At 43.8% G+C, this 19,298-nt stretch overlaps 1 protein-coding gene across 8 annotated transcripts in view; it reads right to left on the bottom strand.

The window, feature by feature from the left end:
• shank3 (SH3 and multiple ankyrin repeat domains 3) overlaps positions 1-19,298 on the bottom strand; it is a 467,801-nt gene that overhangs the window by 136,686 nt on the left and 311,817 nt on the right. For all 8 annotated transcript variants that reach the window (XR_010006367.1, XM_062981259.1, XM_062981260.1 and 5 more), the window contains exon 12: positions 2,806-2,919. Coding sequence is in view for 7 of the 8 variants with exons in the window: in XM_062981259.1 (XP_062837329.1) it covers positions 2,806-2,919 (114 nt within the window). In the remaining variant the exon portion in view is untranslated. The remainder of the gene's footprint in view (positions 1-2,805; positions 2,920-19,298) is intronic.

Here is a 19,298-nt window from a genome sequence, read left to right as displayed (position 1 = left end):
TAAGACAGACATTGTCAGATGTCCATCTCATCCAAGACGGTTGGACATCTAACTGGACACAGATGGTCTGACATTCACTTAAGGCAGTTATGGTCAGATGTCCAGCTTCCTTGCACTCAAAGAATGACCACTTTCAGGCCACAATATTGGGGAGGGGTCTCTCAAGACAGAAATGGTCAGATGTCCAACTGTGCACTCCAAAACTTCTCGCAGACCAAAACATGGGGGTCCCCAAGATGGAGATGGTCAGGCGTCCAGCCAGCACAGCTTTCCTTGCACCTAAAGTCTGGCCAAAACACGGAGGTCCCTCAGGACAGAGAGGACCAGATGTCCATTTTATCCAAAACAGTTGGACATCTAACTGGACACAGATGGCTGGACATTTACTCAGACAAGTATGTTCAGATGTTCAGCTTTCTTGCACTCCAAGAATGGCCACTTCCAGGCCAAAGTATCGGGGGGGGGGGGGGTTCTCTCAGGACAGATATGGTCAGATGTCCATCTACTTGAAGTCCCGCAAGATAGAGATGGTCAGGCATCCAATCCTTGCACTCAAAATCTGGCCCCTTCAGGCTAAAACATGGGGTTCCCCAGGATAGAGGGTCAGATGTCCAACCAGACAGATGACCAGATGTACAACTGGATAGGGGTCCTCAGATAATTAACTGGACAGACATAGACATCCAACCAGGACAGAGATGGCCGGATGTCCAACCAGGACAGAAACAGTTAGGCATCCAACAGGTGCGGCTTCCTTGCATGCAAACGCTGGCTCCTTCAGGCCAAAACATGAGGATCCAAAAGGGTCAGAAGAATAGAAAATACGAAATAGCAAGAATCCAAAAATGATAAAAGCACATAACGTCAAGAAATCCAAAATCCACAGCGGTACTTCAAACAGAAACCCATGAACAAGAAAACACGAACTTTCCCAAGTTTGAGGAAACAAAGGCATGGACCGGAACAGGAAACTTGAGGATACTTGAATCATGAACTTGAGAGCAGAGACAGACAGGAGAGCCATCCCGTAAGGCAACATTATCTCCTGGAAGAGGCATGAAGCCAACACCACAATTTAATCCCGACCAAGTAGCCATGTGATCATGCCGAATGCACCTGGCCCTCAAGGTCTTATCACGGGTTCTCTCAGAATGTCTAATTAGGCTATTTTTCACTCCCTCCGTTCTCAGGCCTAATCTGGCTTCTCAGGAAAATTCCTCATCAGCCAAAGGCCATTTCTTAAGAGACCTGGGACTTTCACTTTCCCCAGTTGCCTGGGAACGAGCACAGGAATCCTAAACATCAGCCTCATCTGCCTGCAATTATCTTCCAACACTGACAGACTCTTCATTTTGACACCCATCAAACCCCCCGTCCTCTGAAATGTCAGGAAAATCCTCTGTCATTTGCTGAACTACAACACAAACCTCCTGAATGTTTCCAGCCAAAAGTGTGGCAGTGGCATAACGGAGAACCCACCCAGCCCTGTATCCCCCCAAACCTGTGGTCAAGATGAATGCAAAAAGGTTACCGTATATACTCAAAGATAAGCCAAGTTTTTCAGCCCTTTTTTTGAGTTGATAAAGCCTCCTTCAGCTTATAATGGGGTCAAGGCCAAGGCCGGGCAACAGAACCTGGATGTTCTGAATATATATGTCATATATTGCTTGCAATATATGACATATTTCTCTCTTACCCTCCCTTATCAGTGTGTTTTCCAAAGCCTCCCTCGCTCTTAACCAAGGGAATGTTTTGAAAAGGGAAAGGGGCCCTTGCAAGTTAGGAAGAAGAAAAATATGTATCCATTGATCTTATAAAAGCATTTTCCCCTGAAATATTTGTTAGTCTCCTACAGATATATAGGCATTAACACCCTGCATGCATTTGCAATCCCTGTGTACTTATATATCTGTATTTATCTATCTATCTACATTAATTTTATATATGCATTTTCCCCTCATATGTTTGCAGGTCTTTGCAAATTCTATAGACATAGGCAAATTCTATAGATCCATGTACCTGTATATATGTATCCATATACAGTAGAGTCTCACTTATCCAACACTCGCTTATCCAACGTTCTGGATTATCCAACACATTTTTGTAGTCAATGTTTTCAATACATCGTGATATTTTGGTGCTAAATTCGTAAATACAGTACAATAATTACTACATAGCATTATTTCATATTGAACTACTTTTTCTGTCAAATTTGTTGTTAAACATGATGTTTTGGTGCTTAATTTGTAAAATCATAACCTAATTTGATGTGTAATTGGCTTTTCCTTAATCCCTCCTTATTATCCAACATATCCACTTATCCAACGTTCTGCCGGCCCATTTATGTTGGACAAGTGAGACTCAACTGTATAACCTATTGATGCCTCGATTACTGTAATTTTATTGGTTTCTATTTTTATTTTGAAATTTACCCATAGCTGCTTCATTTCCCACCCTTGACTTATACTCGGGTCAATAAGTTATCCCAGTTTTTTGTGGTAAAATTAGGTCCCTCGGCTTATATTTGGGTCGGTTTATACTCGAGTATATACTAGTGTCGCAAAATGCGAAAATCTAGAACAGTAGAAGTTGATTTCTCTCTCCAAACTTGTGGTCATCCTAAAAATGTTCATCGCAACCCTCCAAGGCACCTGGAAATTGCCTGGGGAAGCCCACGGGTACCTGGAAACCCCAAATGCAAGAAGGTCCTGCTTCCTCCACCCCCAAAAGCAAAAGCCAAGCCAAGGGCAGTCCCATTTCATCACAACGTTGCTCCAAGGGAAATGCAAACTGGGCGCTGCTCACCTTGCCGCGGGTCGAACTGCCGCATCTGCACCTCCTCCACACATTCTGCCGGGAACCACCCGGTGCGGCCCTTGACGGTCCCTTCCCAGAAGCCCCCTTCTCCGACGCTCAGCACTGGAGGGACCGGGAGAGAAAAGAAAAGAAAAGAAAAGGGTGGAATGAGTGGGAGAGCCATTGCTTATGGCAGGGGTCCCCAAACTATGGCCCGTTGGCCGGATGTGGCCCTCCAAGGTCATTGACCTGGCCCCTGTCCTAAACTGTAGACTTAGGGTTGACCTAAGTCTACTTGGTCTTTGCAGGTCTCTTTGCTTACCTATGGTCTTATGAGATCATCTAGATGGTCTTTGAAGGTCTCTTTGCTTAGCTGTGGCCTTATGAGACCATCTAGATGGCTTTTGGAGGTCCCTTTCTTTACCTATGGTCCTATGAGAACATCTAGATGGTCTCTAAGGCTCTCCTTTCCTTACCTATGGTCTTATGAAATCATCTAGATGGCCTTTGAGGTCCCTTTCTTTATCTATGGTCCTTATAAAACCATCTAGATGGCCTTTGAGGGTCCCTTTCCTTACCTGTGGTCTTATGAGACCATCTAGATGGTCTTTGGAGGCCTCTTTGCTTACCTAAGGTCCTTTGAGATCGTCTAGATGGCCTTGGGGCCCCTTTCCTTACCTATGGTCTTATGAAATCATCTAGATGGCCTTTGAGGTCCCTTTCTTTATCTATGGTCCTTATAAAACCATCTAGATGGCCTTTGAGGGTCCCTTTCCTTACCTGTGGTCTTATGAGACCATCTAGATGGTCTTTGGAGGCCTCTTTGCTTACCTAAGGTCCTTTGAGATCGTCTAGATGGCCTTTGGGGCCCCTTTCCTTACCTATGGTCTTATGAAACCATCTAGATGGCCTTTGAGGTCCCTTTCTTTATCTATGGTCCTTATAAAACCATCTAGATGGCCTTTGAGGGTCCCTTTCCTTACCTGTGGTCTTATGAGACCATCTAGATGGTCTTTGGAGGCCTCTTTGCTTACCTAAGGTCCTTTGAGATCGTCTAGATGGCCTTTGGGGCCCCTTTCCTTACCTATGGTCTTATGAAACCATCTAGATGGCCTTTGAGGTCCCTTTCTTTATCTATGGTCCTTATAAAACCATCTAGATGGCCTTTGAGGGTCCCTTTCCTTACCTGTGGTCTTATGAGACCATCTAGATGGTCTTTGGAGGCCTCTTTGCTTACCTAAGGTCCTTTGAGATCGTCTAGATGGCCTTTGGGGCCCCTTTCCTTACCTATGGTCTTATGAAACCATCTAGATGGCCTTTGAGGTCCCTTTCTTTATCTATGGTCCTTATAAAACCATCTAGATGGCCTTTGAGGGTCCCTTTCCTTACCTGTGGTCTTATGAGACCATCTAGATGGTCTTTGGAGGCCTCTTTGCTTACCTAAGGTCCTATGAGATCGTCTAGATGGCCTTTGGGGCCCCTTTCCTTACCTGTGGTCTTATGAGACCATCTAGATGGCCTTTGAGGGTCCCTTTCCTTACCTGTGGTCTTATGAGACCATCTAGATGGTCTTTGGAGGCCTCTTTGCTTACCTAAGGTCCTATGAGATCGTCTAGATGGCCTTTGGGGCCCCTTTCCTTACCTGTGGTCTTATGAGACCATCTAGATGGTCTTTGGAGGCCTCTTTGCTTACTTATGGTCTTATGAGATCGTCTAGATCGGGGGTCCCCAAACTAAGGCCCTCCAAAATCATTGACCTGGCCTCTGTCCTAAACTGTAGACTTAGGGTTGACCTACGTGTGAAACGACTTGAAGGCACACAACAACAACAATCCTAATTTTGACTATTTCATTATGGAAAGGGGTGCCTCTTGCACCATGGACTTCATCCCAAGCACTGGAGCCTCCCGTGACAGAAGCAATGACCAGCACATTGTTGTGCAACTCAAGCTGGCTACATGTCTAGAGACCCCGAGTTCGAAATCCTGTATCCGCTTCCCTGCAGGATGCATTTCCCAAAGTTGGAGGCCTGTATCCAGAGATGGTGGGATCCTCTATCTTTTCAGTCAAGGCTGATTATTGCGCTTTTGGTTGTTTCTAGGAAGCGGCAAATCCGCTGTAGGCTTTAGGGGGCATCTACATTGCAGAATTTGTTTTGAGCTTTTGTAAATTTTATTTGATACATCTCGACAATTCACAAACTTGGCCATACAGGACTTATATCAGTCTACATTATTCCAAAAAGTAAATTAATGCAGTTTGACACCCCTGTTGAACTACCCAGACTGTCTTTAAGCAAGAATTTTCAATGCATGCCCTTTGTTCATCTCTATTTTATGCATTTTATAGAAATACGTTTTAATATGTAGCTTGTATAGAAAAATGCACATTTTAATATTGGATCTGTAGCATTTTTGCAATGTTTATGTGTTTTAATTATTCTACAACCCGCCTTGAGCCATAAGGAGAGGCGGGTAAGAAATATATATTTATTTATTGAGAGTATTTATATTCTGCCCTCCTTTCTCACCCCGAAGGGAACTCAGGGAAGATCACAATGTACATATACATGGCAAACATTCAATGCCATTAGACATACGACATATATAGACAGACACAGAGACAATTTAACATTTTCCAGCTTCTGGCTTTATGAGCATATGCTCGATTCCGGCCACAAGGGGGAGCTGCTGCTTCATCATCATCTATTTGTGACACCAAGTCCTTGATGGAGTACTTCCTCATTCTTTCACATGGACAATTTTTGTGGTGTCATAAATTAGTTAAATTAGCCTCCCTGTATAAAGCGGTACCTAAATTTCCAACTTCACAGATGCAACTGTCTTTCGAGTTGCTTAGGTCAACAATGAGCTAGGCTATTAACAGTCGGGAGCTCAATCTGACCTGGGCTGGACTCGAACTCATGACTTCTCGGTCAGTAGTGATTTATTGCAGCTGGCTCCTAACCAGCTGCACCACAGCCTGGTCCTCCTTGCTGTTATTAATTGCCGTGGCTCATTGCTATGAAACCCTGGGCCTTGGAAAACTGCATCTACTAGGGTTCCATAACATTGAGTCACGGCAGTTGGAACTGCATTCATTCTACTGCCATATAATGGCAGTTTGAATCTGCTTGATATGGTCAGCATAGACCCAATGTCATCTAGTTTAAACGGCACTGCAGTTCAGGTTGAATCTACACTGTGATATAATCCAGTTCAGTGCAGTTTAAACTAGATTTCATAAGTCTGCACTGGCCATATAAAGCAGATTCAGATCGCATTACATGGCAGTGTAGATCTAGCAAAAGGCATGGGCAAATTTTGGCCTTCGAAAAATCTATTATGTCCACTTTAAGGCTTTCAGAAAAGCCTTAAAGACACGGATGTGCACGCAAGCATTTAATAAACGAGAACATTGATTTCACATGGTCTGGACTAAGATTTATGTATGAGGATTTTGGACGAATGGATTTTAACTTAGATATGTTTTAAATTTTGTATAATGCATTTTTTACTCTGTAATGTTTTTCGTTTTTGTATGAATGGTTGTTTTAGCGTATTGTTTATTTATTGTAAGCCGCCTTGAGTTCCCTTGGGTTAGAAAGGCGGGGTAAGAATGCTGCAAATAAATAAACAAACAAATAAATAGGGTTGTTGTATGTCTTTCGGGCTGTGTGGCCATGTTCCAGAAGCATTCTCTCCTGACGTTTCGCCCACATGTATGGCAGGCATCAAATACCTCACAACCTCTGAGGATGCCTGCCATAGATGTGGGTGAAACGTCAGGAGAGAATACTTCTGGAACATGGCCACACAGCCTGAGAGACATACAACAACATTGTGATCCTGGCCATGAATGCCTTCGACAACACATTAAATAAATCTATAAATATAAAAGGGTAATGAAATTTCGTCCTAGGACAAAACAACAAAACTACACATCCCAGAAACACTAAACTTGGCAGCCATGCCTCTACGTTCATACAACAAAAAGAAAAGAAAAATAAAGTCCTAATTAGAGGGAGAGGAAGAATTGTTTTTATCCAATTGCTGCCAGTTAGAAGGCTAAGCTCCGCCCACTTGGTCTCCTAGCAACCCACTCAGCCCAGGGGACAGGCAGAGTTAGGCCTCACTTAGGTCTTTCCCCCACTGCCTATAAAATACAGATTATCATATTTGAACTGGATTATACGGCAGTGTAGACTCAAGTCCCTTCCACACAGTTATATAACCCATTTATAATCTTCTATTATCTGCTTTGAACTGGATTATGTTGACTCCACACTGCCATATAATCCACTTCAGTGTGCAGTCAGACACAACTGGACTTAATGTCAGGGGAAAACCTTGACCCTTTTCCTTAACTACCACCAATTCCTCAATACTTTATTTCCCATACCACCAGACTTCGCCACAGCAACGCGTGGCCGGGCACAGCTAGTAAATAAATAAATACATGGCCTCTTTTTCCCATCAAGTTCAGACTGAAACCCGGGTCGGACGGAAGAGCACACCATGCTGCACCGTGGCGCGAATGCACCGTGATGCCACTCGCCTTGCCTGGGCTCCATGCAACCCTCTTGATTATTATTATTATTATTGCACACCGATGCTTCCTTTCAGATGCACACAAATCGCTCGATCTGGAGATGCGCCATTGGCTTTCGGGGAACCGAGTGCGGGCGACGACGACGTGGCTGCCGGGAGAGCGGCTTCCAATTAAGGGGATGGTTGCGTTCCGCCTGGCCGAGCCCAAAGATCCGCTTAACAAGGCCGGCTCCAATAAATGCACACAATTACCATATCTGCCATCTGAAGGCAGGGAAGCAAATGCTATGGGTATGCTATGGCGCATCTTGCACCGATGTCAGCGGCTGGTTTGCAAAGCCCTCTCTTCCTCCTTTCTTTCTTTCTTTCTTTCTTTCTTTCTCCTCCTTCCTGCAAGATGTTCCATGCAGAGGCCTGGCCTGGGAGCCATTGCAAATGTAATCACAGGAGCGCATTTGCAAAGCACCCTGTTAATCGAATTAGGACGGGACAAGCTGGCTCACAAGTCCAAGGCAAGAGCATTGCAAACCCAGACAGATTGCAAGGCTCGGGAGGAGGGAGCAGAGATGCCTTTCAGGAAATACTCTGATCTCTGTGTTGTCAAAGGTTTTTATGGCCGGAATCACAGGGTTGTTGTGTTTGGTCACATTCCAGAAGCATTCTCTCCTGACGTTTCGCCCACATCTATGCCAGGCATCCATAGAATCATAGAATCATAGAATAGTAGAGTTGGAAGAGACCTCATGGGCCATCCAGTCCAACCCCATTCTGCCAAGAAGCAGGAAATCGCATTCAAAGCACCCCCGACAGATGGCCATCCAGCCTCTGCTTAAAAGCCTCCAAAGAAGGAGCCTCCACCACGGCCCCGGGGAGAGAGTTCCACTGCCGAACAGCCCTTCTCACAGTGAGGAAGTTCTTCCTGATGTTCAGGTGGAATCTCCTTCCTTTCCTGTATTTTGAAGCCCTTGTTCCCTTGCGTCCTAGTCTGCAGGGCAGCAGAAAACAAGCTCCCTCCCTCCTCCCTAGGACTTCCCCTCACGTATTTGTACATGGCCCTCCTCATGTCTCCTCTCAGCCTTCTCTTCTGCAGGCTAAACATGCCCAGCTCTTTAAGCCGCTCCTCATAGGGCTTGTTCTCCAGACCCTTCATCATTTTAGTCGCCCTCCTCTGGACGCTTTCCAGCTTAGAGTCAACATCTCCCTTCAACTGTGGTGCCCAGAATTGGACACAGTGTGATTCCAGGTAACGTGGTCTGACCAAGGCAGAATAGAAGAAGGGGGAGCAGGACTTCCCTGGATCTAGACGCTATTCCCCTCTTGATGCCAGAATCCCATTGGCTTTCTTAGCTGCTGCATCACATTGTTGGCTCATGTTCACCTTCCTCCCCACAAGGACTCCAAGGTCTTTTTCGCACACACTGCTGTCAAGCCAGGCATCGTCCCCCATTCTGTATCTTTGATTTCCATTTTTTCTGCCGAAGTGAAGTATCTTGCATTTGTCCCTGTTGAACTTCATTTTGTGAGTTTCGGCCAATCATCTCTCTAGTCTGTCAAGATCGTTTTGAATTCTGCTCCTGTCTTCTGGAGTGTTGGCTCTCCCTCCCAGTTTGGTGTCGTCTGCAAACTGGATGATCGTGCCTTCTGACCCTTCGTCTAAGTCCTTAATCAAGATCCTGAACAGAACCGGGCCCAGGACGGAGCCCTGCTTGTGGCACTCCACTTGTCACTTCTTTCCATGATGAAGACGACGCATTGGTGAGAATCACCCTTTGGGTTCGTTCGCTTAGCCAATTGCAGATCCACCTCACCGTAGTTTTGTCTAGCCCACATTTTACTAGTTTCCTTGCCAGAAGGTCGTGGGGGACTAAGAGGTTGTGAGGTATATGGAGAAACTAAGCAAGGAAGGTTTATATATCTGTGGAGGTAAGAACTCTTGTCTGTTGGAGGCCAGTGTGAATGTTGTAATTAATCACCTTGTTAGCATTAAATGGCTTCCCAGCCTCACATCCTGGCCTGGGGGAATCCTTTGTTCAGAGTTGTTAGCTGCCCCTGATTGATTCCTGTCTAGAATTCTTCTGTTTTCAGAGTGCTGCTCCTTATTTACTGTTGTGATTTTGGAGTTTTTTTTAATACTGGTAGCCAGATTTTGTTCATTTTCATGGTTTCTTCCTTTATGTTGAAGTTGTTCACATGCTTGAGGATTTCAATGGCTTCTCTGTGTCGTCTGACATGATAGTTGGTGGAGTGGTTGAGCATTTCTGCATTCTCAAATACTATACTTTGTTCAGGTTGGTTCATCAGTTCTCTAAAATCATCTTGTGAAGGACATTAATAAAGATGCTGAACAGAACCGGGCCCAGGACGAAACCCTACTGATGGCACTCCACTCGCCCGTCACTTCTTTCCAGGATGACGAAGTGAGGAGTGGAATTCCACAGGGTTCTGTCCTAGGCCCGGTTCTGTTCAGCATCTTTATTCATGACCTTCACAAGATGATATTACAGAACTGATTGGCCAAAAACTCATAGAACGAATGTCAACAAAAGAGACATGAGAGTCATGACATAAGGAAGAAGGAACAGGCTGGCTTTCTGCTGGCCTGGAAAATAGGACCCAATGGAGCCATGTGTTTGAGGGACAGGAGAGGAGATTCCGCCTGAACACGAGAAAGAACTTCCTGGCTGCAAGAAGAGCTGTTCAGCAGTGGAACTCCCTGCCTTGGGAGTCTGGTGAAAGCTCCTTCCTTGGAGGGTCGTAAACAGAGGCTGGATGCCCATCTACTGGGGGTGCTTTGATGGTGCTTTTCCTCCATGGCATCATGAGGTTGGACTAGATGGCCCATGTGGTCTCTTCAATCTCTATTATTGTATGATTCTATGAAATATGTGATACTATTCTTAGGAAGTATGGAATGAATTGCACTGATATAGGATGGCTTGAAAGCAGTCCAAGAGAAAGGGATATTGTTGAGTCTTTAGTAGGACACAAGCTGAACAGGAGTCAAGAGAGTGATGCGGCAGCTAAAAAGGTCAAGGAGATTCTGGGCTGCACTAATGGGATTGTGTTGAGATTAAGAGAAGTCAAGGTTCCTCTCTCTTCTGCTTTGGTCACGCCTTCTCACCTGGAACAATAGACCTGTGTCCAGTTCTGGGCAAAGCCATTCAAGGAGGAGATGATGGAGAAGATGGAGAGGGTCCAGAGAAGGACTGCCATAGTTTTGGAAGATAAGAAGTCCTATGAGGAGAGGCTAATGGACTTGGATGGAGAGAAAGATGGATGGATGGACGGACAGTCCGGAGAGAAGAAGGCTGAGAGAAGGGGACATGAAAGCCACGTTTCAATACTTGGAAGGAGGTCTCATTGAAGAGCATTGAGAAGCTTGTTTTCTGCTGCTCTGGAGAACAGGACACAATGGAGCCATGGATTCCAATGGCAGATTCCACTTCAACGTTAAGAAGAACTTCCTGAGCTTTTTGACACTGGAAGTCTGGTGGAGGTTTGTAAACAGAGTTTTGGATGGCCATCTGTCAGGAGTGCAACATTGGCAGGATCTTTGTACTTTGTGCTTTTCAAAGAATCATATTCTGGGTATACCAAAGTTTATTTCATGAAGCACAAAAGTGAACTTTGTGACAGTACCTTCCTGCCTGGCAGAAGGGGGTTGGACTGGATGCCCTTTGGGGGTCCCTTCCAACTCAGCCTTGGAGTCTGGTGGAGTCTCCTTCCTTGGAGGCTTTGAAACAGAGACTGGATGGCCATCTGTCAGGAGTGCTTTGATGGTGCTTTTCCTGCATGAAAGAAGGGCATGGACTAGATAGTCTTTGGAAGTCTCTTCCAACTCTTTGGTTCTATACTTTCAAGAAAGTGATTGCAAGAATAAAGCGGGGTATAAATAAACCCGGCAATAATATTGATGGCGACGTCCTGTGTCATCTGGAAAAGGGATTCGCACTGAGATCCGCCTCCGCCTCCGTCTCCTTCCCCCTGGGCCTCCAGCTGCGCGGCGCTTGATCATTCCACACTCGTTATGTATTTTAATTAAACATTTATGTATACAAGAGGTGCCAATCAAAGCAAACCAGGCTAAAGGGAGAATTAATGTATTCTCCCCAAAGTTAATGAGCGCTTCCCAGCGTTAACAATTCATTAGTCCCTTGGAACGAATGAGGTGTCCTTTTTAGAACATGGGGTCACGTCGGGTGCGCCCGCCCTACCGGGAGGGTCTCAGTCTGAACGAAAAAGGGCCTTTTCCCAGGGATGGATGGGCGGACGGATTGGGGGACAGGACTAAAAAACCCTTTAAAATGCCTGCCCATCCATCCATCTTCTCTCTCTTATTCTCGGTCTTATTTCTCTCCTTTTGTCTCTCATGCATCCATCTTTCCATCTTCTCTCTTTCCTTATCTATCACTCCATCCCTCATCTCTCACTTTCTATTATTTCTCTTTCTCTAACACCCAGCTATTCATATCTCTCTTTCTCTAACATGCATCCATCCTTCCATCTTCTCTGTCTCTTTCCCCATCCATCCATCTCTCAATCCTTCCATCCATCCATCCACCTCTCCAAACACACATCTATCTCTCCATCCATTTCTCCATCCATCTATCCCTCCCTCCATCCACCCATCTATCTCTCCATTTAGCTCTCCATCCATCCATACATCCATCCATCTCTCCATCATCTATTTATCTCTCCATCCATCCATCCATCTCTCCACCCATCTCTCTATACATCCATCCATCCATCCATCCATCCCTCTCTCCCTCCCTCCAACCATCCATCCATCTATCTCTCCATTTATCTTTCCATCCATCCATCCATCCATCCATCCATCCATCCATCCATCCCTCTCTCCCTCCCTCCAACCATCCATCCATCTATCTCTCCATTTATCTTTCCATCCATCCATCCATCCATCCATCCATCCATCCATCCATCCCTCTCTCCCTCCCTCCAACCATCCATCCATCTATCTCTCCATTTATCTTTCCATCCATCCATCCATCCATCCATTCATCCACCCATCTCTCCCTCCCTCCCTCCCTCCATCTCTCCATTTGTCTCTCCATCCATCCATCCATTTATCCACCCATCTCTCCACCCATCTCTCTATCCATCCATCCAACCATCCATCTCTCCCTCCCTCCATCTATCTCTCCATTTATCTCTCCATCCATCCATTCATCTCTCCATCATCTATTTATCTCTCCATCCATCCATCCATCCATCCACCCATCTCTCTATCCCTCCCTCCCTCCCTCCCTCTATCTCTCCATCCATCCATTCATCTCTCCATCATCTATTTATCTCTCCATCCATCCATCCATCCATCCACCCATCTCTCTATCCCTCCCTCCCTCCCTCCCTCTATCTCTCCATCCATCCATCCATCCGTCTTATCTGTTTCTCTGTCCATCCATCCATCTCTTTCTCTCTACCTTATTTCTCTTTCTCTATAATCCAGCCATTCATATAATCTTTCTCTATATATACATTCATTAATTCACCTCTCTCTCCATCTCGTTTTTCTCTTTATCATCTATTCATTTTATCGTTCTCTTTTTCTGGCTGTCCATCCATCTGCTTTAACTCTCTTTCTCCGTCCATCCATTTTTTCTCTCTCTCCACCTTATTTCACCACCTCTTTATCATCCATCCATCATATCCCTCTTTATCATCCATCCATCATATCCCTCTTTCTATCCATCCATCCATCTATCCATCTTCTCCCTCTCTTGGTCTTATTCCTTTCTTTCTCTATCAACTATCCATCTATCCATCCTCTCTCTTTCTCTGTCATCCATCCATCCTTCCATCTTCTGTCTCTCTTTCCTTATCTATCTATCTATCTATCTATCTATCTATCTATCTATCTATCTATCTATCTTTCTATCCATCCATCCATCCATCCATCCATATTATCTGTTTCTCTTTCTGTCCATCCATTCATCCATCCATCTCTTTCTCTCTACCTTACTTCTCTCTTTCTCTTTCATCCATCCATTCATATTATCTCTCTTTCTCTCTCTATCCATTTATCCATCTCTCTCTCCATCTCATTTTTCTCTTTATCATCTATCCATTTTATCTCTCTCTTTTTCTGGCTGCTCATCCATCTACTTTCTCCATCCAACCACCCATCCATCTTCTCTCTCTCTCTCCACCTTATTTCTCTCCTTCTCAATCCATCCATCAATCATATCCTTCTTTTTCCATCTATCCATCTTTCTTCTTTCTTGGTCTTCTCTCTTTCTTTCTCTATCATCTATCTATCCATTCGTCATCTCTTTCCTGATCTATCCACCCATCTTCTCTGCATATCTCCATCTTCTTCATTTCCCTGTCTATCCATCCAACCCATCAATTCGTCTTATCTCTCCCTTTATTTATTTATCTATCCACCCATCAATCTCTCTCTTTTTCCATCTTATCTTTCTTTCTCTATCATCCATCCATTATATTCCTTTCTTTCCATCCATCCATCTTCTCTCTCTTGGTCTTCTTTCTTTCTCTGTCAACTATCCATCCATCCTCTCTTTCTTGATCTCATCTATCCATCCAACTTCTCTGCATATCTCTCTCTTCTCTATTTCTCTATCTATCCATCCGATTTATCTTATATCTCCTTTTATGTATCTATCCACTCATCAATCTCTCTCTCTCTCTCCATCTGATATCTTTCTTTCTCTATCATCCATCCATCACATCCCCCTTTCTCCATCCATCCATCTTCTTTCTCTCTTGGTCTTCTCTCTTTCTTTCTCTATCAGCTATCCATTCATCCATCCTTTCTTTCTCTATCCACCCATTTTCTTTGCATATCTCCATCTTCTCTATCTGTCCATCCAATTCATCTTATCTCTCCCTTTATCTATTTATTTATTTATCTATCCACCCATCAATCTCTCTCTCTCCATCTTATGTCTTTCTTCCTCTATCATCCATCTATCCCTCTTTATCTATCCATCTTCCCTCTCTCTCTCTCTCTCTCTCGCCATATATATATATATATATATATATATATATATATATATAGTAGAGTCTCACTTATCCAACGTTCTGGATTATCCAATGCATTTTTGTAGTCAATGATTTCATTACATCGTGATATTTTGGTGCTAAATTTGTAAATACAGTAATTACTGCACAGCATTACTGTGTATTGAACTACTTTTTCTGTCAAATTTGTTGTATAACAGGATGTTTTGGTGCTTAATTTGTAAAATCATAACCTAATTTGATGTTTAATAGGCTTTTCCTTAATCCCTCCTTATTATCCAAGGTTCTGCCAGCCCGTTTAGCTTGGATAAGTGAGACTCTACTGTATATCTATCTATCTATCTATCTATCTATCTATCTATATATATAAAAGAGTAATGGAATCACGGCACCGGACAAAACAACTAAACTCAACGCCCCACAACCTCGAAAATTGACAGCACAACCTCTCATCCACGCCTCTATGTTCACACAACAAAAAGAAAAGAAAAATTAAGTCCTAGCCACAGCAACATGTGGCCGGGCACAGCTAGTATATAGATAGATAGATAGATAGATAGATAGATATGTGTATGTATATAGAATCATACAATCATAGAGTTCGAAGAGACCTCACAGGCCATCCAGTCTGACCACATTCTGCCAAGAAGCAAGAAAATCTCATTCAAAGCACCCCCGACAGATGGCCACCCAGCCTCTGCTTAAAAGCCTCCAAAGAAGGAGCCTCCGGCACATGCTGAGGCAGGGAGTTCCACTGCTGAACAGCTCGCACAATGAGGGAGTTCTATATGCCCTGGAGACTCCACTCGGTCATGGAAACCTATTGGACGACTCGGGCAAGTCACACTCTCTCGGCCCTTGGAGAACCCGTGATAGGATGGCCTAGGAATGGCTTGAAGGTGGTCGGGTCACACGAGGGTCACCCTAACCCAGAAATGGCATTTGGGAAAGCACAATGATATTCATAGTAAAAGGCAGGACGGAAGAGCCGCATCTGTCTGTCTCTATTTGGAGCATGGAAACAATCCCCACCCTGCTTGTCAAAGGGATCTCCCTGATCAAATCAATAATGCAGGAGATCTGATTGTGATCCGTGCTCTGGCGGGGCGGAAGCTCCAAAACACAAAGGGGGGGGGAGGCTTTATATCGAAATATTTGCTGATGCCAAAGCAAACTCTGAGGACCCTGAAGCCTTCTCCCATTCAGCTTGCGGCGCTTGAAAGGGACTCGATGGCTTTGAGAGTCTTTTCTAACTCTATTATTACGATGATGCAGAGGCTGGGTGGCCATCTGCCGGGAGGGCTTTGATGGTGTCCTTCCTGGAAGAAAGGGGTTGGACTGGATGGCCTTTTGGGGGGGGGACTCTTGCAATGTTATTATTATTATTATTATTATTATTATTATTATTATTATTATTATTATTAGAGACTGGATGGCCATCTGCCAGGAGGGCTTTGATGGTGTCCTTCCTGGAAGAAAGGGGTTGGACTGGATGGCCTTTTTGGGGGGGGGGGGTCTCTTGCAATGCTATTATTATTATTATTATTATTATTATTATTATTATTATTATTAGAGACTGGATGGCCATCTGCCAGGAGGGCTTTGATGGTGTCCTTCCTGGAAGAAAGGGGTTGGACTGGATGGCCTTTTTGGGGGGGGGTCTCTTGCAATGCTATTATTATTATTATTATTATTATTATTATTACTATTATTATTATTAGAGACTGGATGGCCATCTGCCAGGAGGGCTTTGATGGTGTCCTTCCTGGAAGAAAGGGGTTGGACTGGATGGCCTTTTGGGGGGGGGGTCTCTTGCAATGCTATTATTATTATTATTATTATTATTATTATTATTATTATTATTAGAGACTGGATGGCCATCTGCCAGGAGGGCTTTGATGGTGTCCTTCCTGGAAGAAAGGGGTTGGACTGGATGGCCTTTTGGGGGGGGTCTCTTGCAATGCTATTATTATTATTATTATTATTACTATTATTATTATTAGAGACTGGATGGCCATCTGCCAGGAGGGCTTTGATGGTGTCCTTCCTGGAAGAAAGGGGTTGGACTGGATGGCCTTTTTGGGGGGGGGGGTCTCTTGCAATGCTATTATTATTATTATTATTATTATTATTATTATTATTATTATTATTATTATTAGAGACTGGATGGCCATCTGCCAGGAGGGCTTTGATGGTGTCCTTCCTGGAAGAAAGGGGTTGGACTGGATGGCCTTTTGGGGGGGGTCTCTTGCAATGCTATTATTATTATTATTATTATTATTATTATTATTATTATTAGAGACTGGATGGCCATCTGCCAGGAGGGCTTTGATGGTGTCCTTCCTGGAAGAAAGGGGTTGGACTGGATGGCCTTTTGGGGGGGGGGTCTCTTGCAATGCTATTATTATTATTATTATTATTATTATTATTATTATTATTATTATTATTATTATTAGAGACTGGATGGCCATCTGCCAGGAGGGCTTTGATGGTGTCCTTCCTGGAAGAAAGGGGTTGGACTGGATGGCCTTTTGGGGGGGGGTCTCTTGCAATGCTGTTATTATTATTATTATTATTATTATTATTATTATTATTATTATTATTAGAGACTGGATGGCCATCTGCCAGGAGGGCTTTGATGGTGTCCTTCCTGGAAGAAAGGGGTTGGACTGGATGGCCTTTTTGGGGGGGGGGGTCTCTTGCAATGCTATTATTATTATTATTATTATTATTATTATTATTATTATTAGAGACTGGATGGCCATCTGCCAGGAGGGCTTTGATGGTGTCCTTCCTGGAAGAAAGGGGTTGGACTGGATGGCCTTTTGGGGGGGGGGGTCTCTTGCAATGCTATTATTATTATTATTATTATTATTATTATTATTATTATTATTAGAGACTGGATGGCCATCTGCCAGGAGGGCTTTGATGGTGTCCTTCCTGGAAGAAAGGGGTTGGACTGGATGGCCTTTTCGGGGGGGTCTCTTGCAATGCTATTATTATTATTATTATTATTACTATTATTATTATTAGAGACTGGATGGCCATCTGCCAGGAGGGCTTTGATGGTGTCCTTCCTGGAAGAAAGGGGTTGGACTGGATGGCCTTTTTGGGGGGGGGGTCTCTTGCAATGCTATTATTATTATTATTATTATTATTATTATTATTATTATTATTAGAGACTGGATGGCCATCTGCCAGGAGGGCTTTGATGGTGTCCTTCCTGGAAGAAAGGGGTTGGACTGGATGGCCTTTTGGGGGGGGGGTCTCTTGCAATGCTGTTATTATTATTATTATTATTATTATTATTATTATTATTATTATTAGAGACTGGATGGCCATCTGCCAGGAGGGCTTTGATGGTGTCCTTCCTGGAAGAAAGGGGTTGGACTGGATGGCCTTTTGGGGGGGGGGGTCTCTTGCAATGCTGTTATTATTATTATTATTATTATTATTATTATTATTATTATTATTATTATTATTAGAGACTGGATGGCCATCTGCCAGGAGGGCTTTGATGGTGTCCTTCCTGGAAGAAACGGGTTGGACTGGATGGCCTTTTGGGGGGGGGGTCTCTTGCAATGCTATTATTATTATTATTATTATTACTATTATTATTATTAGAGACTGGATGGCCATCTGCCAGGAGGGCTTTGATGGTGTCCTTCCTGGAAGAAAGGGGTTGGACTGGATGGCCTTTTGGGGGGGGGGTCTCTTGCAATGCTATTATTATTATTATTATTATTATTATTATTATTATTATTATTAGAGACTGGATGGCCATCTGCCAGGAGGGCTTTGATGGTGTCCTTCCTGGAAGAAAGGGGTTGGACTGGATGGCCTTTTGGGGGGGGTCTCTTGCAATGCTGTTATTATTATTATTATTATTATTATTATTATTATTATTATTAGAGACTGGATGGCCATCTGCCAGGAGGGCTTTGATGGTGTCCTTCCTGGAAGAAAGGGGTTGGACTGGATGGCCTTTTGGGGGGGGGGTCTCTTGCAATGCTATTATTATTATTATTATTATTACTATTATTATTATTAGAGACTGGATGGCCATCTGCCAGGAGGGCTTTGATGGTGTCCTTCCTGGAAGAAAGGGGTTGGACTGGATGGCCTTTTGGGGGGGGTCTCTTGCAATGCTGTTATTATTATTATTATTATTATTATTATTATTATTATTATTAGAGACTGGATGGCCATCTGCCAGGAGGGCTTTGATGGTGTCCTTCCTGGAAGAAAGGGGTTGGACTGGATGGCCTTTTGGGGGGGGGTCTCTTGCAATGCTGTTATTATTATTATTATTATTATTATTATTATTATTATTATTAGAGACTGGATGGCCATCTGCCAGGAGGGCTTTGATGGTATCCTTCCTGGAAGAAAGGGGTTGGACTGGATGGCCTTTTGGGGGGGGTCTCTTGCAATGCTGTTATTATTATTATTATTATTATTATTAGAGACTGGATGGCCATCTGCCAGGAGGGCTTTGATGGTATCCTTCCTGGAAGAAAGGGGTTGGACTGGATGGCCTTTTGGGGGGGGTCTCTTGCAATGCTGTTATTATTATTATTATTATTATTATTATTAGAGACTGGATGGCCATCTGCCAGGAGGGCTTTGATGGTGTCCTTCCTGGAAGAAAGGGGTTGGACTGGATGGCCTTTTGGGGGGGGTCTCTTGCAATGCTGTTATTATTATTATTATTATTATTATTATTATTATTATTATTATTATTAGAGACTGGATGGCCATCTGCCAGGAGGGCTTTGATGGTGTCCTTCCTGGAAGAAAGGGGTTGGACTGGATGGCCTTTTGGGGGGGGGGGTCTCTTGCAATGCTATTATTATTATTATTATTATTACTATTATTATTATTAGAGACTGGATGGCCATCTGCCAGGAGGGCTTTGATGGTGTCCTTCCTGGAAGAAAGGGGTTGGAC

This window comes from Anolis carolinensis, chromosome 5 (assembly GCF_035594765.1).
Source record: "Anolis carolinensis isolate JA03-04 chromosome 5, rAnoCar3.1.pri, whole genome shotgun sequence".
In the NCBI taxonomy this organism is placed as follows: Eukaryota; Metazoa; Chordata; class Lepidosauria; order Squamata; family Dactyloidae; genus Anolis; species Anolis carolinensis.
Note: the sequence above shows the minus strand (reverse complement) of the source record. Positions and strands in the feature narration are given on the sequence as shown.